Source organism: Rattus norvegicus, chromosome 12, assembly GCF_036323735.1.
Source record: "Rattus norvegicus strain BN/NHsdMcwi chromosome 12, GRCr8, whole genome shotgun sequence".
Classification (NCBI taxonomy): Eukaryota; Metazoa; Chordata; class Mammalia; order Rodentia; family Muridae; genus Rattus; species Rattus norvegicus.
The window spans coordinates 14,498,311-14,521,327 of record NC_086030.1 but is presented as its reverse complement, the minus strand read 5'-3'; the positions used below and the strand labels follow the sequence as shown (position 1 = coordinate 14,521,327).

General features: G+C 46.1%; 2 protein-coding genes across 3 annotated transcripts in view; both read left to right on the top strand.

Annotated features, from left to right (window-relative positions):
* Hint1l2 (histidine triad nucleotide binding protein 1 like 2) overlaps positions 1 to 23,017 on the top strand; it is an 865,401-nt gene that overhangs the window by 126,334 nt on the left and 716,050 nt on the right. The gene's annotated exons all lie outside the window — the stretch shown is intronic.
* Positions 1,791 to 22,986, top strand: Zkscan5 (zinc finger with KRAB and SCAN domains 5). Of its 2 annotated transcripts, none has more exon segments than NM_001107119.1 (6): positions 1,791 to 2,891; positions 7,424 to 7,556; positions 13,052 to 13,134; positions 13,712 to 13,847; positions 19,794 to 20,390; positions 21,255 to 22,986. In NM_001107119.1, coding segments are annotated over 6 exon segments (2,469 nt in total). In that variant the 5' UTR covers positions 1,791 to 2,483; the 3' UTR covers positions 22,367 to 22,986.

The window sequence follows — 23,017 nt, the reverse complement described above, 5'->3', positions numbered from 1 at the left end:
GGTCTTCAACTATTTGCAGGGATTGCGATTCCATAGTTGTCTGTTTCGGTGAGACTCTTTAGAGTGAACAGGCTCTTGAAAGACCCCCGAAGGGAGCCCCCCACTCAAGTCTCGGGAAAGACGCGCACCCAGTAGGACACAGACACCGACCTGCTGTAATCACACGAGGAAGATTTATTGTGAGCGAGATGAAACGAGAGCTCAGGCCAGCATGCTGGGGTCGAGACTCATACGCCACACAGGGAGTAGAGGAGTTCGACCCCGACCTGAATTTTCACAGAGCTTATAAAGGAAAAAACCACAAACCAGGGGGATCAAGAGGGAGGGAGGAGGGGAATTCCAAAACCATAAACTGCCCATACATCTAGGCCATATGCTAGCCACGTGCAACACTAGGCAACACACCCAGGACTTTGCGACATTTTACAGGACCATTGGACCATTGTGGCCGGAGGCTATGGGTCATTGTGGCTGTTCCAGGAAACCTTTCATGCAAGAATGTTCCGGGAACCATTGCACAGCAAGGGAGGGGCGAAAAGTTCATGTTCTCACAGACCCTACCTCTTCTTTTTGGGTAGCTAGGCGGCTTATTATTAATTTTTAATCCTTCACTCTCTGGTACTGCCGGTATTTGAAGGGTTGGTAAATGATGAATGCAGCACAAGAGAGGGATAGACTATTTAAAATGGGACTTACAATTTAGGGTAACGGTTTTTAAACAAAACTCCCATCTTCAAAGTGTAGTTTCTCCCCAGTCCCTGGCCGCCATGCTCTCGGCGCATCCTTCAGCTTTCCAGCCGACACGAAAACAGGCATCTTTTCCCTCTGCTGCATTTATTGTTTTTTGTTGTTGTTGTTGTTGTTTTCTTGTTTTTTTTTTCGGAGCTGGGGACCGAACCCAGGGCCTTGCGCTTGCTAGGCAAGCGCTCTACCACTGAGCCAAATCCCCAACCCCCTTGTTTTGTTTTTTAAAGGCTAGTGAAGTGCAGAAGAGTTAAAACTATAAACAATCAATTGATATAACCACCTGTCTTCATAATAGACTCCCTGATGCCTTTTAACATTAAAAATTATCTAATGCCTGGGGAAGGGGGCTTACACAGGGACTTGTGGAAGTCAAAGGACAACTTTTGGATGTCTCAAATCCAGGGATCGAAGTCATGTTGTCAGTCTTGGCAGTAAGCCTTTATCACCGAACCAGTCAAACCTGACCCCCTACCCCCGCCCCCAGCATATTAATAAACTCTGGAGACAGAAGAAAGAGCAGCCATTTTGGCTAGACTGTGTTGCTCGCGTGTGACTCCCTGGGAGATATAGTCCCGAGAGCCTCTGGATCACTTTTAGGGCAGTTAATGTCTTTGCGTGTGCTTAGAAACGTGTCAGGGACGGTGCAGACCTACTTTAATTCCTGAGTCCTGCGGTGCGAGGATGTGTTCGGCCAATCAGAGGAGAGACAGTGTGGACCTGCTCTACCCCCCCCAAGACCCGCCCCCCTAGATTCCTACCGGGGTGGGGCGAAGCCCAAGCTCCGTTTTTGGGGGGTGGGAAATAAATTGGCTCAATTTTTCTCAGGCTCTAGTAGCCTCTTGCCTGAGGGTGGCTGATTGGTCAGTTCCACAAGGGGGCGGGCTCAGAAGTAGCTCCTCCCTCCCGCTGCGCGGTTAGGACCTCCGGGATTCCTAGAGAGGCTGCGGAAGCGCTCTTGGGGGTGGGATTTTTGGCTGAAACTCGCACTTGGCTACTTCCGGCGATGAACTGTTGGAAAGTGTCGGACGTTCCTCTCTCTTGGCTTGTGAGAACTCCATCTTCCAAGCCTAGGCTGCGGGGAGTTTGAGCTTTGGGTCCCCGGGACTTAGAGACTGGAGAGGAGCCGGTAGGGCACACAGGGTCCTGTCCCTAACCTTGACGCGGCCGGTCTGTCTCTCCCGGTCAGGCGCTATTCCGAAGAATCCAGGTCCGAATTTCTGAGTATAACCGTGCTTCTCCTAGAACTAATGAAGTCTTCCGTTTATCTGTCAAGCCCTTATGGCTTGAAAGCCAGAACGAGATATGACCATTTTAATGGTTTTCACTCCTATTCTGACTTAAGTTTGGCTTATGATCGAGAGAAGAAACGACTCTATCTGGAATAATCTTATTCCATTATTTATATGAGATGTGGACTTTTTCATTTCTAAAACTTTTAAGTTTGGCCTGATGTCACTTTTTAATGGCCATTTTTTTTTGCGTTATTAAAATCCGGACATAGTCACTATTAGTTGTTTTATGAGTGAAGCGATGACTAACTTGTAGTCAATATCTTAAAGTGAATGACATTGTTGAGTGGTTTTCTTTAGTGTAGATGACGTCGTTGCCACCTCTCTTGGCTAATAATAATTTCCGACATACCAGTAAGGTTGTTCACTGCAAAAAGTGCCCTTTAGAAGAGCAGAGAACGATTTGGGTTAGTGCGGGCAGACTCTGGAGACTGAGTTGGAAGGATAATGACAGAATCCAGGGCAGTTGTACACTTAGAGCCTCCCGCTGAGACTTCCCAAGAGCAAGCAGACCTTCTCATAGTAAAAGTAGAAGAAGAGGACTGTTCCTGGATGCAGGGATACAACCGGCCAGTGCTTGAGACTTTTTACCAGCGCTTCAAGCACTTCCAGTACCACGAGGCAACAGGGCCCCGCGATGCTCTCAGCCAGCTCCGGGTTCTCTGCTGCGAGTGGCTGAGGCCGGAGCTGCACACCAAAGAGCAGATCCTGGAGCTGCTGGTGCTGGAGCAGTTCCTCACCATCCTGCCTGAAGAGTTTCAGGCCTGGGTGAGAGAACATCACCCTGAGAGCGGAGAAGAAGCCGTGGCTGTGATAGAGAGTATCCAGAGAGAACTGGAGGAGCGCAGGCAACAGGTGAGTTGTGAATGGAAACCGGGACACTGAGGAAGGATCTGCCCTGCAGTCTTAGCCCTCTGGTGCTTCAGTCGTTCATATTCTGGCTTTGCTGTTGTTTTTGACACAGTCTCACCATGTATCCTTGGGTATTCTGGATTTCACTATGTAGGCTCGAACTCAGAGAGATCCACCTGCTTCTGCCCCCTAAGTGCTGGGATGAAAGGCATGAGCCATTGTACCCAACATGCAATAAGTTTTAAAGAATAACGTGTTTCCTCCTTCTCCCCGTCGTCGTCGTCGTCGTCGTCTTCTTCTTCTTCCTCTTCTTCTTCTTTTGCTTCTTCTGCTTCTTCTTCTTCTTCCTCTTCCTCCTCGTCCTCCTCGTCCTCTTCATCCTCTTCTTCTTCTTCCTCTTCTTCTTCCTCTTCTTCCTCTTCTTCTTCCTCTTCTTCCTCTTCTTCTTCCTCTTCTTCTTCTTCTGTTTTATTTATTATATATAAGTACACTGTAGCTGTCTTCAGACACACCAGAAGTGGGCACCGGATCCCATTACAGATGGTTGTGAGGCACCATGTGGTTACTGGGAATTGAACTCAGGATCTCTGGAAGAGCAGTCGATTCTCTTAACTGCTGAGCCATCTCTCCAGACCTCTCCCAATCTTCTTGAAAATTAAGCTCATGTTCCCTACTTGTCTGTCTGTCTGTCTTTCTCTCTCTCTCTTTCTGTCTTTCTTTTTTTTTTTAAATCCTTTTATTCTATTTATATGAGTACACCATGGCTGTGTTCATGGACACCAGAAGAGGGCATCAGATCCTTACAGATGGTTGTGAGCCACCATGTGGTTGCTGGGATTTGAACTCAGGACCTCTGGAAGAGCAGTCAGTGCTCTAGACCACTGAGCCGTCTCTCCAGCCCTCTACTTGCATTTCTTACCTATTAAACAATAGGTGGTGTGCCTACCATATGATTGCTGTGTAGTTTTTCCAGTGTGTTGTGGTGGAATCTGTCGCAGTGACCGTTGAACCAGGTTAACTCTCTATTTCCTGGCTCCAGGGTTTCGTGCTTTAGAAGCCTTTCTTCACTGCAGTTTTTTGAAAACGTTTCCCCAGTCTGGTTTTTTTTTTTTTTTTTTTTTTTTTTTGGTTCTTTTTTTCGGAGCTGGGGACCGAACCCAGGGCCTTGCGCTTCCTAGGTAAGCGCTCTACCACTGAGCTAAATCCCCAGCCCCTCCCCAGTCTGTTTTAATCTCGCTTTTTGACAGACTGCTTCATTTAGAATGTGTTCTGACGTCTTTACTATGGTTTCAGCTATTTTCCCACCCATAGCTATCCCAGGGCTCCAGTGACTTAAAAAAAAAAGATTTTAGATTTTTGTAATTTTTTTATTGTGTGTGTGTGTGTGTGTGTGTGTGTGTTCTGCCTGCAGGTATACAGATGTCCATGGAGCCTAGATGGAGCTGGAGTTGCAGATGGTTGTGAGCCACCCATGTGGGCGCTGGGATTCGAACCTAGGTCCTCTCGCAACGGCAACAAGTGCTCTAAACAGCTGAGCCACTTCTGTAGTCCTTACTTTTTTTTTTTTTTTTTTTTAATTTTGAATTATGTGTTCGCGCGTCTGGATTCCCACGTGTGAGTGCAGGTGTTGTCTGAGCCCGCTGTCACCTGGAGTCACAGGTGTTTGCGAACCACCTGAGGAGAGTGCTGGGAACTAGCTTGGGTCTTCAGCAAGAGCCACACTAGCTATCACATTAACCCATGAGCCATCTCTCTAGCATCCCCCTCCCAGCCGTGACAGCACAGTTGATCTTAAGGAAATCTTTTTCCCCCCTGAACTGATAAAAATGCCTCGGGCACACAGCCCATAATCCCAACAAGCAGAGGCAGGTGGATCTCGATGAGTTTGAGGCCAGCCTGGTCTATACAGAGAGTTCCAGGTTAGCCAAAATCATATACACACGCCTCAGACATCCAGTCACACCTTTGTTGAACGTCTGCCCGTTTGGGACGTCTGCCGCTGGCCTTGTTTGTATTCCAGTTTGTTGGTCCTACTGGGTGTTTCTGAGTCCGCTGTTGAGTTATTTGAGGTATAAGCAATGTTGGCAGTGGGTTTGGTTAGTCTCCTTCCCCCTGGTTTTTCCTTTCAGGGTTTCCTCCTTACAAACTTAAAGCTCAAATCGGTGGGACATTCCCTTCATCCTAGCACTTGGGAAGCTGAGACAGGAGGATTCTGAGTAGGAGGAGCCTGTCTAAAAACAAAACCAAAAGCCTATGGATTTTACAGGTGTTGAAGGTTGCTCACTGGTCCCTCAGAGCCCCCATATTTAAGTGTAAAATACTGGTCTCCTCATTCCCAGTCTTTGGGTGAGGGATACTTCAGAATTCCAGAACATCCTCAGACTTTGTTTTTTTTTTTAATATTTTTTATGTATGTGAGTACACTGCAGCTGTCTCCAGACACACCAGAAGATGTGTCCCATTGCAGATGATTGTGAGCCACCATGTGGTTGCTGGGAATTGAACTCGGGACTTCGGGAAGAGCAGTCAGTGCTCTTAATCGCTGAGCCATCTCTCCAGCCCTGCATCCTCAGACTCTCGATCTGCTTCAGCTCACCCTGTTATTCAGGTGACAGGGAAGGGGTGGCTGCTGACCTGTACCCAGACTGCAGCCATCCTGAAGGATCATCTAGCAGAAAGGATTTTATCATCTTTCTCTGTTTTTCTCCGTTTTTCTTTTTCCTTTTCTTTCATGTAAACTCCTGATCTTCTTCCTACCTCTCTCCCTTCAGAACACTGAGGCAACAATTATGCTGCTGTGCCTTGGTTTCCCCGATTTCCTCCCCTTTGGAGGTGGGTGGTAGAGATTGAACCCAGTGTGGCATATAGGGAAGGGCAAGAACAGGAACTTTATTTGAATGCAGGGTCTTAATGCTTTCTAGAATTTCTAGGAGTAAGCTACGCCGTTGTCTTAAGTAGGGATTTATTGCTGTGAACAAATTGCATGACCAAGGCAACTCTTAGAAGGACAACATTTAACTGGGGCTGGCTTAAGAGTTCAGAGGTTCAGTCCATTGTCACCGAGGCAGGAGCATGTAGCATCCAGGCAGGTGTGGTACAGGAGGAGCTGAGAGTTCTACATCTTCATCTGAAGGCCGCTAGTGGAAGACTGACTTCCAGGCAGCTAGGGTGAGAGTGACACACCTATTCCAACAAGGCCACATCTCCTAAAAGTGCCACTCTCTAGGCCAGGCATATACAAACCATCACAGCCTTGGAGCAGAGCAATTATGTACAGCCTAAGATGAATTGAGGCCCCGAGTAGGGTGGTGGAGGTTGGCATGATGCTGGACATGAACTTTGGAGGCAGGGTATGGCCCAGTTTAGCTTAGACCTTGCTGCAATCCTCCCACTTCTGCCTCCTGAATGGTGGAATTACAGGCATGGGGAACGTAAGCTATCTTAAATCTTAGTAGGACCAGCAGTGACTTCCTGGGTCCCATAGTGGCCTTTCCAACTTCCCTTTTCCTCTCTCCCCTTTACTAACCTTTACTCACCGTCAGATTCTTAGGGGTCCTGGGTTGAACCAGACCCCTTTATTTTGTCTGAGAGTTTGAGAACTCTTTCTGTACCTGGGTTTCTTCTCCACCTTTGCCTTTGCGTTTGGATACCTTCTTTTTAAAGTTTGTGTGTGTGTGGGCATGTGTGTGTGTGTATGTGTGCATGTGTGTGTGTGCGCGCGTGTGTGTGTGCGTGTGTGTCGAGTGCGTGTGTGTGTGTGTGTGTGTGCTGATACCATCAGGAGCCAGAAGAGGGCATTTTGCTCCCCAGAGCTGGAGTTACAGACAATTGTGCGCCAACTAACATGGGTATTGGGAACCAAGCATGGGTCCCCTGCAAAAGTGCTCTTAGCCACTGAGCTATCTCTCTAGCATCTTTTTTAAAATTTGATTTAATTTATTTTATGTGTATGTGTCTTTTGCCCGCATGTATGCCTGCGGCCCTCAGTGGTCAGAAGAGAGTGTCTGTCTCCGCAGTGACAGATGGTCGTGAGCCACCACGTAGGTGCTAGGAACCTGACTCCGGTCCTCTGGAAGAGCAGTCAGTGCTCTTAACTACTGAATCAACTCTCCAGCCCTTTCTTTTTTTTTTTGGTTCTTTTTTTCGGAGCTGGGGACCGAACCCCGGGCCTTACGCTTCCTAGGCAAGCGCTCTACCACTGAGCTAAATCCCCAGCCCCTCTCCAGCCCTTTCTTAACGTCTTTTAGGTGTTTACAGAGTGATCCCCTTCCCTAGCCTCTCAGCTAAAGTGGATCTGGTAGCCACGTTTCTTTCCCATCTAACATGGACTTCATAATGAAGTATTTGCATGTGGGTATGTCTCATGGAAGTCTTTTCCCAGTAGAAATAAACCATATGGTTAAGCTACCTTGTAGCTTATTGTAGACCCAAGTTGAGTATTGGGCCAGGGGACAGGTGACAGTCTAATAGACTCTAGTGGGCTCTTTCCCACCCCATCTGTAATTTTGCTGATTGGTTGTAGTTGTGGTTGTTAGATTGTCACATGTCCTGAAGTACTTCCTCAGAAGATGGTACCACCTGGAGCCACGCAGGAGTCCTCCAGTCACCAGTTTCTGCCTGTGGAGGCCCAGTCGGATCAAGAGCCACAGAATCTTCTGGAGGAGAATGGTGAGGCTTATCGACTCAGTGCAGTCAATGGTCAATATGACTAGAAAATGGGGGCACTGGTTACATGGGGGCCTGGACTCCCGGAGAGAGGGCTAGCTTCTTGGATAACTGAGTCTATATATATAGACTTTCATTCTAAATCCAGAAAGGAGCCCTGGGAATGTGGCTCAGTTGGCAGTGTGCTTGCCTAGAGTGCAAGCTCTGGGTTCCGCTGCTCGCACCCCATAAGCAGGTGTGGAGCACACCTGTGATCCCAACACAAGAGGTGGAGGCAGGAGGATCATCAAGGTCCTGGCTATGTAGCAGGTTTGAGGCTGGGCTGCTTGAGACCCTGTCTCCAAAACAAAACTAAGAAAGCTACAGTAGGGACAGGGCATAGCTCAGTGGTACAGCCTACCCTTAGTTCCATTTCCAGCATCCCCTCCAAAAGCAGAAATATGACAGAAATGATAATGACAGTGATGTCGCTGCATATAGGAACTATAGGGTTTTTAAAGTTTCTAATATTATATATACATACATACACACACATGTATGTTGCTGTAAAATTATAAAAAATGCTGTCTTTTACCCAGCACTAGGTCCGGCACCACAGTGCCCCAAGATATCTGGTAGATATCTTCATCTCAGTCAGCAAAGCCTCTCATCCACTCTGCCCCATCCCATATCACACTGTAGATGGCTACTCTCTGAGCCTGGCAGCAATCTCTCTACCCATCTAGTTCCCAAGGCAGGTTGCCACCATGTCACACATACACACGTCTCCAGCCACTACACCTTCTCTTGAACCTAACTTGCCACATGAAAGAACACACAGCACACAACCTCTGATCTGATTGATAAGATATGATTGCCCACCTAGACATACAAAGTCCTGTACACATCCATCCCTTAAGAACATTCATAACAACCTGTAAATGTGCAGAGAGGAATCTTAACATCTGCCTCCGTGTTCTCTGCGCTCCTCCTCGGTTCCAGTGTCCTCTTCTCTCTAAAACTTTTCTCCTGCCCATCCTTCCTTCTTGTCCAATGACAGGCCTCGTTCTATATTGTACCTGCCTTCACCTGTATGACATCATCCTACATTTCACCCTGTTTGTCTAATTAAAAAAACTTTTCTCTTAACTATAAGCTGAGCACAATTATCATTTTGTAATTAAAAGCAAAAAATATACCTAACACCCAGTCTAACGCTTTATCAGTTAAACAGAACATTTAACTATCCATTCCAGCTTAAGAAAGGCTTAAAATCTGTTATATCTTGTCTAGCTTGTATACTATCTGACAACTATTTAATAAAATATGTATTTTCAAAGTTAAACAGCCTGACAGGCTATGAGACTATAATCAATCAGTCTTGAGATCAGGAATCTAAATAAAGTACATTCTGAATAATATGATTCTCAAGACAAAAGTTTAGAATAGAGATTTTTTTTTTTAAAGATTTATTTTTTATTATATATAAGCACGCTGTCACTGTTCAGACACACCAGAGAGGGCATCAGATCCCATTACAATGGTTGTGAGCTGTGGTTGCTGGGAATTGAACTCAGGACCTCTGGAAGAGCAGTCAGTGCTCTTAACCGCTGAGCCATCTCTCCAGCCCCTAGAGATACCTTTTTTTTTTTTCTTTTTCTTTTTTTCGGAGCTGGGGACCGAACCCAGGGCCTTGCGCTTGTTAGGCAAGCGCTCTACCACTGAGCTAAATCCCCAACCCCTTAGAGATACCTTTTTGTTTGATTCTCTTGAATTTAGTTTTTCAGGTGGTCTCCCCCTCTCAAATCTAATCAGTATAACTCTGTGAGGTTTTCAGAGCCTAATCACCATTTTTTTTCTTTTCTTTTTTTAGGAGCTGGGGACTGAGCCCAGGGCCTTGCGCTTGGTAGGCAAGCGCTCTACCACTGAGCTAAATCCCCAACCCCAATCACCATTTTTAAAAACACAAAGACAAAATCTTTCTCCCAAAATACTGTGTTCCTTAGTCTGTAACCAGAAAAGCTTGTACCTTGCAGTCTCTCCCAGAGTAATAATAGAACCATAAAACTCAAAGTCACATCCATCATGAAGACTAAACAATTTTAAAGAAGGAAGTAATCTAAACAATGAGCCGGATAGGCTTTTCTAATCTGTCATATCAGGAAATTAACCCAAAATTCCTGTGGAGCCCATGGTGAGAGAACCTGAGCTTCCTGTTGTGGTAAATATAAAAAATAACCACAAGCCCTCGCTAGCCAGCGTCAACAAGCCATATGGCCTTTAGCAGGGTAATTCATAAAACAAATTAAACACCTTCTATCAATTCTAATACCAATAAGCCACTTATCAAACCAGGACTTTAGTCCAAAATATATTCATATGTCAAGCTCTCTACCCGGAGCCTCAGATTTTTATTTAACCTTAATAACTTGTAAATATTACAACTCTCTACTTGGAGTCAATGACTAATTTTCCCTATCTACGTTCCAAACCGGGGATGAAAATCCCCACCTGATTCGGGTAATCCCTACTCTCTTCTTAAAAACAAACTTAATCAACCTTCTAATACCTGTCATTAAGGAGCAGCTTGTCTAACTAGGATTTTAACCCAGAATTCCCGTGGAGCCCACATTAGAAGGAATATGAGTATCCTGAAAGACTTTCTAAACAACTTTCTTTAAAAAGGAGCTTCTAATTTCTAACTCTCTGAGCTGCCACTACTTTTCACACAGCAGGGGACCAAGAGTCTGCCAGCCTAGGTGGCTTCTCTTTGTTTAAGGTTCCCATGCTTGAGACATCACGTGACTTAACATGGCGCTGGCCCCCTCTTAGAAAATAAAACTTTCTCTCAACTCTTAGGATTACTAGTGGATTCTTGCCCACCACATACATACATACATACATATGAATGTTTTTCTTGCACACCATGTGCATGCATTACCTGCAGAAGTCAGGAAAGGCATTGGATTAGAGGTGACTGTGAGCTGTCTGATGTTGGTGCTAGGAACTGAGCTCTGGTCCTCTACAAGAACAGTATATGTTTTAGCCATTGAGTCATCTCTACAGCCCCACACCATGTGTGTTTGGTCTATAGCTGGCCTCAAGCTCACTATTAACTGACAGTGGCTTGAATTGTCAGTTCTGTCACTACCTCTAAAAGTGCAAGGATTGCAGGCATGCGCTACCATGTGTCTGTGATGCCAGGGATGGAAGCCAAGGGCCCAATATGTATTAGACAAGCATTCTACTAACTGAGCTGCATCCCCAGTCTCTCAGACCACAAAATCCCCACCATTTTAAGATACTTTAGTAAAAATAAAACCTCTTTATATCCAGTACATTTTGACATGCAAATATCATAACAGATTAAAGATCACTATTATGCAATACTGTCTTTTTGGAATAATGTGACGATCCAAGATCTTGTTGGGAAACATCATTTGGGAAAGTTCTTTGTGCTAAGTGATTCAATACTGACCAAGAATGCCATAGGCCTTTTAACATGATCAGGTCTGTCACATAGATACCCAACTCCTGGTACTGATTTCTTGGTTTTTGGATTGCTGTTGTTGTTGTTGTTGTTTTGGGGTTGTTTGTTTGCTTGTTTTTGTTTTTCAGTATAGGGTCTTTCTGTGTTGCTTTGGCTCTCCTGAAACTCTCTCTGTAGAACAGGCTGGTCTTGAACTCACAGAGATCTGCCTGCTCCTACCTCCTGAGTGCTGGGGTTAAAGCTCTGCGATATCGCCTCCCAGCCAAATTTCTTGTTTTAATTAGCTTTCTCTTGCTGCGATAAGGTGCCATAGGCAAAACCAACTTGGAGAGGAAAGGGTTTATTTAGTCTTATAGCTCGTCCACTGTCCAGAGAAGTCTGGCTAGGAACTTAAGGCAGGAACCTGGAAGCAAGAGCTGCCTCAGAGGCCAGGCAGGAGTGCTGCTTGCTGGCTTGCTCCTCATAGCTTATTCAGCCTAATGTCTTATTGCACCTAGGATCACCCATGGCCCACAGTGACCCAGGCCCTCTCACTTCAGTCATCAGTCAAGAAATACCCTATAGTCTTGCTTATGGAGGCATTCTCTCAATTAAGAGTCCCTCTTCCTAGAAGACCCCTGGCTTTGGCAAGTTGACAGAGCAACATCCAGTATGCTTCCATTCTTAGCACTGTAGTCATTTGTGGCCTTGCAAGGAACAATGACTGAACAATTCTTAATAACAGTGATGAGGAAATGGATTTCTAGCAGTGTCTGTGTCCATGTGCCACACCTTCAGGGCAAGTCATTTGTCCTGTGCTGAGATGGAGCATAGAAATGATTACATATGGGCTGACCTGGTTAAGAGTCAGCTGATTGCTCTCTTTCTAGAGGATCCAGGTTTGATTCCCAGGACCCACATGGCAGTTTACAACTGTCTGTAACTCTCTTCCCAAGGGGCTCTGGTGCCCTCTTCTGACCTCTGTGGGCTGTGCATGCTTGTGGTGTGGAGGCACCATATCTATACATATAAAATAAAAATAAATCTTAAAAAATTGTTACATGTAATAACATCATTCTAGTTGTGAAACAATTTCTTTTTGTCCTTTAGGAAGCCTCAATATAATTGTTGTACAATCTCTCTCTGTTTTTGAGACAGAGTCTCATTATGTAGTTCTGTTATAGATGTATTGGAATTCATTATGTCAAACAGGTAGGCCTTGGACTCACTTGGATCCTTCTGCCTACCTCTGTCTCCTAAGTGCTGGTATTAAAGGATTAAAGGGTGTGCACAACCATGCTTGATTTAATCCTACTCTTTTTTTTTTCTTTTTTTTTTTTTTGGAGCTGTGGACCGAACCCAGGGCCTCGCGCTTGCTACCACTGAGCTAAATTCCCAACCCCAATCCTACTCATAAAATCATCTTAAGTTAGTTAATAAGAAAAACTCACAAACTAAATTGTGTTCATTTGACCTCGTCAGTAGACCAGACCACATTGCTGGCACAGTGGCATACGCCTGTGGTACTAGCTACTTGGGGAGCTGAGGGAGTAGGATCTGGTTAGTCAGGCATTAGAGTAAGACAGAATCTGCCCTGTACTGAGATCTGAAGGTGAGTTGTTAGCACATTAAAAACCTGTGAAACTCTGGGAGATGCAGGTTTGCCCTGAGTGTAATTGAATGTGTCTATTACTGAGGCATGGCCCGGGAGGGATTAGCTTGACTAAAGCAGGAGACTGAGAGATTTCATTTCTAGATGGGGGAGCGGGGAGTCGGGTGGTGACTCACTAAGTGTCCCTGGTTGGCTTTGAACTCAGAGATCCACTGGCCTCTGTCTCTTGAGCACTAGGATTAAAAGCATGCCCAGCTGGTGTGGTGTTTTGGAAAGGAGGGACTGTAAAGGGTAGGGGAGCACAGGCCAGAATGGAAAGGCTCCTGAAAGCCAAGGTGAGCTTAGCTTGGGTGCATCAGGTCCTCAGGCATAGGCGGGGCGTGATGACATTGTGGACCTGACCAGATACTCTCACTTATTCCTTTTCTCTACACTCAGCCCTTCCTGTTCTCCAGGTTCCTTCCGTTCCCTTGAAGGACAGCCAGGAGCCAACAGCTTCACTCCTCTCAGCAGGGCCCCAGGTGAGCTAGCACTCCTCTGCCCTCCATGAAAATGCATACCTCTTTTCAACCTCCATCCCCTTTAGTCCTAGTTTTGCTCCTGGTTACTGTGGGAATACCCTGATGAACATAGCTTGTGGGAAACAGGGTTTGTTTTAGCTACCTTTAGGTCTCAGAGTGTCAAGAACTTGAGACAACCACTTATCTCTCTCTCCTCTACTAACCTAACCTAGGGAATGGTATCGCCCACAGTAGGCTGGGTCTTCCCCCATTATTCCCTTAATTAAGAAAAGATTACTCACAGGGCTGTCTACAGGCTGACTTGATCTAGACAGTCCCTCATCAAGATTCACTTGCCTGGAGAGTCTAGGTTGTGACGCCATGTTTAGCAGATATATTGAGCTAGCTGCCAGGCCTGTCCTCAGTTGATACTTTCTGTTCTTTCCCTCTGCCCTTTCCCTTCCGATTATTACCTGCCCTTTGGATGCACAGTCTCTCCCCTGGTTTCTGGCTTAGTGCTCTCAGGTTTTGCCCTCACTGCAGACTGCCCTCATTTGCACACAGGGAGTGGGAATTTAGCAGAGATCTCCCATTTCAGAAGTTGGTGAAAATTGAAGACGTGGCTGATGTGGCTGTGTCCTTCATCCTGGAGGAATGGGGACATTTGGACCAGTCCCAGAAGTCTCTTAGTAGGGATGGCAGAAAGGAAGATTGTGAGAGAACCACTCCTGTGGGTAAGAACTGTCAGCCTGCATGGGGCGGGCTCACCAGTTTTGTTATCGTGTAAAGAATTTGTGTAGCGTGGCCTTTACCCATGCATGTTTTAATCGCTCTAGCTTTACTTTATAATCTTTTTAATTTTTCTTTATTTTGTTTTATATGAGTGCCTGCCTTCATGTGTGTGCACCATATTCATGCTTGGTGTCCACACGGCCAGAAAAGAGAGTTGAATCCTTTGGATCTGGAAATGGTTGTGAGCCACCATGTGGGTGCTGGGAATCAAACCTGGGTCCTCTACAAGAGCGACCAATGCTATTAACTGCTAAGCCATCTCTCCAGTTCCCTTTACCTTACAATCTTTGAAAGTGAATCAACATGTTTTTGCAGATATTTCTAGCTTAATAAGGGTATGATTAAGACTATTGGTATGAGGGAGGTAGTTTTTACATTTTTTTACTTGTTTATTATGTATATATGTTTGATGTGTTTGCATACCATTGTATAGAGGTCAAAGGACAGCTTCTTTTTTCTTCTGAGACAGGATCTTACTTTGTAGCTCTGGTTGGCCTGGACTTGCTTTGTAGACCAGGCTGGCTTCAAATTCACAGAGATCCACCTGCTTCTGCCTTCCAAATGCTGGGATTAAAGGTGTGTGCTCTCACACCTGGCAAGGGACATTTGTGAATCATTCCTGTTTATCCATCTTTATGTTTGTTACAGGGGTCAACCTTAGGCGTTGGGCCTACAAGGCAAGTGGCTTTATCTGATGAGTCAAGTTACCAGCCCTGCCTTTGTTCTATGAGATTACTTTATTTTACATATGTGAACGTTTTGTTTGCATGTGTGCGTGTATACCACGTGTATGCCGAGTGCCTATGTAGGCCAGAAGAGGGTGTTAGAGCTGGAGTTATAAATAATTGTGAGTCACCGCGTGCTTGCAACTCAGGCCCCCGTAAGAGCAACAAATACTCTAAACTACTGAGCTATCTTCTGCCTGTTTTCTGTTTTTTTTTAGACAGTCTCAGTATGTATACCCAAGTGACCTTGAATTCCTGACCGTCCTGCTTCAGCCTTCCAAATGCTGGAGTTAATAAACTCAGTTTCACAATTTAGAAGATGCTAAATTGTTGTTGTTATTTTGTGGGTTATGTTTTTGTTTTTGTTTCCCAAGTACAGTTTCCCTATGTAACTGTAACTGGCCTGGAACTCACTATGTATATCATGCTGGCTTCAAACTGACAGAAGTTGGTTTCTCTGACTCCTAAAGTGTTGTAATTAAAGGTGGTTACCACCACACGCCAGTGATGCAAAATTTTGGCCGTAAGGCTTTTTTAAATTATATGTTTATGTTTTGTGTGCCTGAATGTATGTACATGGACCACATGCATGCCTAGTGCTAGAAGGGGGCCTCTCATCCCTCCTGAGTTACAAATAGTTGTGACCCACCTGATGTGGAGGCTGGGAAACAAACTCCAGTCCTGTATACACTGTAGCTGTCTTCAGACACCAGAAGAGGGCATCAGATCCCATTACAGATGGTTGTGAGCCACCGAGTGGTTGCTGGAATTTGAACTCAGGACCTCTAGAAGAGCTGTCAGTGCTCTTAACCACTGAACCATCTCTCCTGCCCCAAGTTGGGTAATTCTTTTTTCTCTCTTTTTTTTTTTTTTCTTTTTTCTTTTTTTCGGAGCTGGGGACCGAACCCAGGGCCTTGCGCTTGCTAGGCAAGCGCTCTACCACTGAGCTAAATCCCCAACCCCTGGGTAATTCTTAATAGAATAATCCTCAATCATGGAAAATTCCTGTCTCAATTACTTTTCTCGTTTCTGGCACAAAATCCCTGAAAAAAAGCATCCTAAGAGGAGAAATTTTTTTTGGGCTCCCGGTTTCAGAGATAGCCCATCATGGTGAGGACGGCCTGGCAGCAGGCATATGAGGCAGCTGGCCACAGGATTCCACAGCCAGGAAGCAGAGGGAGTTCTATACAGTCCAAGACCCTAGCCCATGGGATGGTGTCACACACACTCAAGACGGGTCTTCCTAACGTTGTTCAACCTTCTGGAAGTACCCTTACACGTCCAGATGTTTGTTTCTAGGTGATTCTAAATCCAATCCATTTGACAGTAAAGATTAGGGCTGGGGATTTGGCTCAGTGGCAGAGCGCTTGCCTAGGAAGCGCAAGGCCCTGGGTTCGGTCCCCAGCTCCGAAAAAAAGAACCTAAATAAATAAATAAATAAATAAATAAAGATTAACCTTGAGAGCATATGAGACTTCACTGAGAGTATTTCTTTAGTATGGTGGTGATCACTGTATCTCAATGGCACTAGGTTGGTGGTTTTTTTGTTTTTGTTTTTGTTTTTGTTTTTTTGTTTTTGGTTTTTTAAATGAGTGCTCTATCTGCATATATACCTGCTTGCCAGAAGAGGGCATCAGTTCACAGTATACATGAGCCACATGTGGTTCCTGGGAATTGAACTCAGGACCTCTGGAGGAGCAGCCCTATCTCTCTCTCCAGCCCTGGCCTTTTTAGTTCTTTGTGGTCCTTTTCCTCATGCATTTCCCCTTCCCATCCTCATATCACTGGTCCACCTCCTTTTTACAATGACTTATTTGTTTGGGGGTGACCTGAATCACCGGGTCATTGTTCAGTGACAGCGTCCTGAGTGGGAGGACCACGGGATTAGAAAATAAGAAGGTAGGAAAGCTTGGGATGAGGAGGTCTCACACAAGGTGATGATGGCTCACGGAAGTTTATTAAGGAATCCGACATCTTATTTATAGCTTGCTGGAGGAAAAATGGGACAGAGTCGTCAGGTTAGTCAAGCAGTGTTGCACAGAGGGAGTATAGGATATCTCAATCGCGTTGTAGACCTACTGCGCAACAGCCTGAAGACTGATAACCCTAACCCTTCAAGGGGGCAGACGTTGAATTCTCAGGATCCAGAAAACTTTAGCTACCCAAGGCCCTGACCCCAGGCCATTGCTGGCCTTGACAAGTCAGTCCCTGGTCTTAGGCAAGGACCTAATCTTTCTCCCTCCGTCAGGGCCTCAGGGGAGCTGGGGTCCACCCCTAGCTCTGTATAAACAGCCTAACCCTTAATAAGGAGCAAGGCTTGGTCTGCATGTGTCACAGCACAAATAGGCAGACCAGAGGACAATTTATAGGAGTTGGTTCTCTCCTTCCAACATGTGGGTTCGGGGATCAAACTCAGGCCGTCAGGCATGGCAGCAAGTGCCTCTGCCCCACTGGGCCACCTCAGCAGCCCCTGGATTTTGTTTTGTTGGATTTATTTGTACATGTGTTCTGTTCATCAGTTTGTTATGTCTTACCTCAAGGAATTGATTATACATTAAATACACCGTGTTTGGGGCTGGGAACCTGGCTTACGGAGGAGAGCATTCGCACTCTTCTAGTGGATCTGTGCTGGATTCCCAGCACCCATGCCAGACAGCTCACACCCGTCTGTGTCAGGTGATCTGAGGTGATCAGTCTTCTCCAAGGCCACCGGTACGCACATGTCATACACAGATACACATAAATGTAAAAAAACAAGTATTTAATGCAAATATCTTCTTCATTGTCTCTGTTTAAAGTTAGTACAGCTCACTTGTGTAATTTAAACCTAGCTAGTGTTGCTTGTGTGTTTCAGTTAGTATAGAGGCTCTTACGAGTTGTCAGAGGCATGTATGAGAGCATGTGGTGTATGCGTGTGCAATGTTTCAGTGTATGCGTGTGCATTCAGTGTATGCGTGTGCATTCAGTGCATATGTGTGCATTTAGTGCATATGTGTGCATTCAGTGTATACGTGTGCATTCAGTGCATATGTGTACATTCAGTGTGCATGTGTGCATTCAGTATATACGTGTGCATTCAGTGCATATGTGTGCATTCAGGTTTCAGGAATTCAAATCCAGTCATTCCAGTTTCTCTGCCTATTAACTATACCATTTTTTTTTTAATGAAATGTCTTTTTTTTTTTTTTCTTTTTTTTTCCTTTTTTTTTTTTTTCAGAGCTGGGGACCGAATCCAGAGCCTTGCGCTCTACCACTGAGCTAAATCCCCAACCCCCATTTTTTTTTAAAAGATTTATTTATTTTATGTATGAGCACACTGTAGCTGTCTTCAGACACCCCAGAAGAGGGCATCAGATCTCATTACAGATGGTTGTGAGCCACAATGTGGGTGCTGGGATTTGAACTCAGGACCTCTGGAAGAGCAGTCGGTGCTCTTTTTTTTTTTTTTTTTTCTTTTTTTTTTCGGAGCTGGGGACCGAACCCAGGGCCTTGCGCTTGCTAGGCAAGCGCTCTACCGCTGAGCTAAATCCCCAACCCCCAGTCGGTGCTCTTAACTGCTGAGCCATCTCTCCAGCCCCTAACTATACCATTAATTTCTGATTTTTTTCTTTTTTTTTTTCCTTTTCTTTTTTTGATTTTTTTTCTTTTCTCTTTTGTGGTGCTGCTTGTTGAAATCAGGATCTCTTGCATTCTACTAATCTGTATTTGCTCTTGTCTGTGCTGATGTGGGGTGAGGTATATTCCCAACCCCAGTCCTATCTTTTAATTTTTTTTTCCTTTGAGACATGATCTCTATATATCCCTGACTACCCTGAAAAATCTATATGTAGACCAGGCTAGCCTCAAACACCTGCTTCTGCCTTCTGAGTGCTGAGACTAAACACATGTGCCACCACACCCAACCGCTTTTAGTTTCTGTGTTGACAAAGAATCTTAGCTGTCCAGCCAAGGCTTGAACTTACTGTGCAGACCAGGCTGACCTGGTCTTGGGATTCTTCTGCTTTAGCCTGTCCAAGTAGCATGGATTACAGCCCTGTGCCACCATCCTTACAGCTTCACTGTAGTCCCCACATTGACCATGCTCAGGGATGTCCACCCCATTTGCTTCTCTTATTAAGAAGGTCACGGAGGGGGTTGGGGATTTAGCTCAGTGGTAGAGCGCTTGCCTAGGAAGTGCAAGGCCCTGGGTTCGGTCCCCAGCTCCGAAAAAAAAGAAAAAAAAAAAAAAAAAAAAAAAAAAAAAAAGAAGGTCACGGAGCTGGAGAGATGGCTCAGTGGTTAAGAGCACTGACTGCTCTTCCAGAAGTCCTGAGTTCAAATCCCAGCAACCACATGGTGGCTCACAACCATCTGTAATGGGATCTGATGTCCTCTTCTGGTGTGTCTGAAGACAGCGACAGTGTACTTGTCTACCTAAAATAAATAAATAATTCTTTTTTTTTTTTAAAGATTTTATTTATTTCATGTATGTGCATACACTGTCACTGTCTTCAGACACATCAGAAAGGGACATCGGATCCCATTACAGATGGTTGTGAGTCACCATGTGGTTGCTAGGATTTGAACTCAGGACCTATAGAGGAGCAGGCAGTGCTCTTAACCGCTGAGCCATCTCTCCAGCCCAATAAATAATTCTTTTAAAAAAAAAAAAAGTACCCTGTCACATTTGAAGGTGAATTTAAGGAATGAGTAAATCATTTGAAGACAGCATCTGTAGTCTAGTTGGTAGAGTGCTTGCTTAACGTACACACAGACCTGGGGTCCACCCCCAGCTCTGTATAAATAAGACATGGTGTCTCACAGCTGCCACCCCAGCCACCCTCTCCTCCTTTCTCACTTCCTTTCACTGGGGTCTCATGTAGCCCAGACTGGCCTCAAACTCAAGCCAAGGATGACCTTAAACCTCTGACCTTTCTGCCTCTACCTCCAGGCGTAGGGGTTACAGGTGGAACCAGAGGTGGAACCTGGGGCTTCCCATAGCTTGACTAACACCACATCAACTTAATACGTATCCGTGTGTTCCAAAGCCTTGCTTTCACGTATGGGCATTCCCCAAAGCCGCATTCCTAACACAAACATGGTTTTACCTATCCTATGTTCCTCTGTCACTTGCTCGGGGCGTGGGGACTAGCTAATTGACCTATTTCCCTTCTCTTGTTTCAGATTATGAACCCAAGGAGGGCAACCTAGAGCTTGTGGTGCAGCAGGTCTCCGATGCAGTTGACCCACACTGGGTGGCCGCAGAAAGCACGGAACAGAACAGTGTTCAGCCTCAAGAGTCTGCAGAAGTCAGTGACTTGAAGGACACAGTGCAGAGATGGCAAGTGAATCCTACTTGGAGGAATCCAAGGCCGAAAAGATCTCTGAGCTCAGGCCTGGATGTCAACCGGAAGCAGAAATCGAACGGCGAGCGAGGCCACAGATGCGGTGACTGCGGGAAGTTTTTCCTCCAAGCCTCAAACTTCATTCAGCACCGGAGGATCCACACAGGAGAAAAACCGTTTAAATGTGGGGAGTGTGGCAAAAGCTATAATCAGCGGGTTCACCTCACCCAGCACCAGAGAGTCCACACTGGCGAGAAGCCCTACAAGTGCCAGGTGTGCGGGAAAGCGTTCCGAGTGAGTTCCCATCTGGTGCAGCATCACAGCGTCCACAGCGGGGAGAGGCCATATGGCTGTAGCGAGTGCGGGAAGAGCTTTGGGCGGCACTCTCACCTCATCGAGCACCTGAAGCGCCACTTCAGAGAGAAATCCCAAAGATGTATGTCTGGGGTGGCATGCGTTCTAGGAGTGGTTAAAAGCAGACATTTATTAGCTTAGGGAGGAAGAACAGATGGGCTGGGAGCGCTGGTGCTAGCCATCAGGAAGCAAGGGCAGGGGGATGAAAGTGACTCCAGAGCTAGTCCAGTGTGCTTAGCTCTGGGTCAGCCAGAGCTACATAGTGAGGCCTGGCCTCAAACAACAGCCGGATAAAAGCAAACTAAAAACAACAACAACACATGGGTTGTGGTAATAGGCAAAGATTGTAGCTCATTTTATTCTTAATTTACTTAAATTTTCAAATATTAAGTTTTTCTTCTCTTTTGAGATGGCATCTCATGTAGTCCAGACTGGCCTTAGACTATGTGTAGTCTTAACACTGGATTTCTGATCCTCCTGCCTCCACCTTCTAAATGTAAGGATTGCTTTGTAGCCCGGGCTGGCCTCCATCTTGTAAGCCTCTTGTCTCAGGCTCCCAACTACTGGACTGTAGGAGTGAGTCACTACTTCTGACTCTCCACTCCCTCCCCAGCCCACTCAGTTTGTTCTGTATAGCCCAGGCTGGCCTGGAACTCATGTAATACAGGATAGCCTCAAACCCAATATTCTGCTTTGGCCCCTCACCTGCTGGGGTTCCAGAAGGTGCCCCACTCTCCCTGCCCCAGTAAGTCTCTTCCTTTCTCTCCTTGATTTATTTTTTATCTTCTTCTTTCCATAGCTCAGTGCCAACATTGTCTCTGTTGCTGTTGGCATTAGCGCATCCGTATGTCCCCGTTTGTTCTTCTGTGACACCAGGGGATTTTTTTGACAGCGTATTCTTTTCCTGAGAAAGAGCTGATGAGCTTTGTGTTTGGTCCTCTTATAGGCAGCGACAGAAGAAGTAAGGACACCAAACTGAATGTTCAGCAAATTCCAGGGCTTTCAGAAGCAGACGTGGAACCATCGGGAGAAGTCCAAAGGAATGCTTGTGAGGCCGAAGGTCACAGTGAAGGCTGTGAATACCAGGACGGGGCAGGTGGACAGGAGGGGGTTATCATGAAAGAAACCCTAGGACAATCCTCTTCAAAGAGGACAGACTGCAATGAACTCAGCTATGTCCACAAGAAGCCCTCTCCAGGAGAGAGGCCACACAAATGTAACGAATGTGGGAAAAGCTTCATCCAGAGCGCACACCTCGTTCAGCATCGGAGAATCCATACTGGGGAGAAACCATTCAGGTGTGAGGAGTGTGGCAAAAGCTACAACCAGCGTGTCCACCTCACTCAACATCACCGAGTTCACACGGGCGAGAAGCCCTACGCCTGTCACTTATGTGGGAAAGCCTTCCGAGTGAGGTCCCACCTTGTTCAGCACCAGAGTGTGCACAGCAGGGAGAGGCCCTTCAAGTGCAACGAGTGTGGGAAGGGGTTTGGGAGGCGATCACATCTGGCCGGTCACCTCCGACTCCACTCTAGAGATAAGTCCCACCAGTGCCACGAATGTGGAGAGATCTTCTTCCGGTACGTCAGCCTCCTTGAACACCAAATGCTCCATGTGGGCCAGAAGAGCGGGAACAACAGTGTGTGCGAAGAGGCCCACAGCTGGAACCTGACCGTAATGGAAGATAAGAAGCTAGAGTTACAGGGGGAGCAGTCTCCCTACCAGTGTGATACCTGTGGGAAAGCCTTTAGTTACACGTCCGACCTCATACAGCACTACAGAGCTCACTCTGCAGAGAAACCCCAGAAATGTGATGCATGCAGGGACAGCACCAGCCAGTGTCCGCACAGAAGACAGCCACAGAAAATCTGCCCCAGCGGGAAATCCCATCAGTGCAGTGAGTGTGGAAGGGGCTTCGGTCTGAAGTCTCATCTCAGTCAGCATCAGAGAGTGCACACTGGCGAGAAGCCCTTCCAGTGCAAGGAGTGTGGAATGAAATTCAGTTGGAGCTGTAGCCTCCTCAAACATCTGCGAAGCCACGAGAGGACAGACCCCTAAAGCTCCGGCAGCATACAGGAATCTGTTGGGAGGCAACCTGATTTCAGAGAAGCCTTCCATGGCCCTCATAAGTGTAGCATCAAAAATGTTTCCCTCTTAGCTATCAGACCTACAGGTGTGGGGAAACCCTGTTAGGTAGAGCTTAGCCTTCAGGGACACTGGAGAGCCACTGGGTGCTCCCATAGCAGCTTTACGCTCGGAACCTCTGGCTAGGCGTGGCGGTGCTCGCCTGTATGCCTCGGAGGCAGAGGCAGGCAGATACCTGGTTTACATAGAAAGTTCCAGGCCAGCCAGAGCTACATAGTGAGACCCCTGCGTGAGAGACAGACAGAGAGAGACCAAGAGACAGACAGACACACCTCTGGGTTCTGTGGATGAAGGAAAGTCTTGACATGGCATTGTTTATTTGAAACTCAGAAAAATAACAGAAGAGTCACGAATGCAGTAGAAATAAGCTTATTTGTAGTTTCCACCTCGACAGCATAGCTATTCAGTGTCGTGCCTCAAAAGGAACTCTTCTGAGTGATACCCATCTTGGTACATCTCTGGAAACGACTGTCCCAACCACTAGAATACTCCAGCCATTGTCCCATCCTGAGTATTAAATCTTTTGAAAGGAAGCTGACTTGAGGTCTCTCTCTTTGGTAAAGT

Bases quoted from the DNA above. Each gene is read 5' to 3' on its own strand.
- Zkscan5 (XM_039089340.2), top strand. From the start codon at position 7,457: ATGGTACCACCTGGAGCCACGCAGGAGTCCTCCAGTCACCAGTTTCTG. The intron at 13,848-19,793 runs GTAAGAACTGTC...CTCTTGTTTCAG, and splicing joins TGAGAGAACCACTCCTGTGG to ATTATGAACCCAAGGAGGGC. The intron at 20,391-21,254 runs GTATGTCTGGGG...GTCCTCTTATAG, and splicing joins CAGAGAGAAATCCCAAAGAT to GCAGCGACAGAAGAAGTAAG.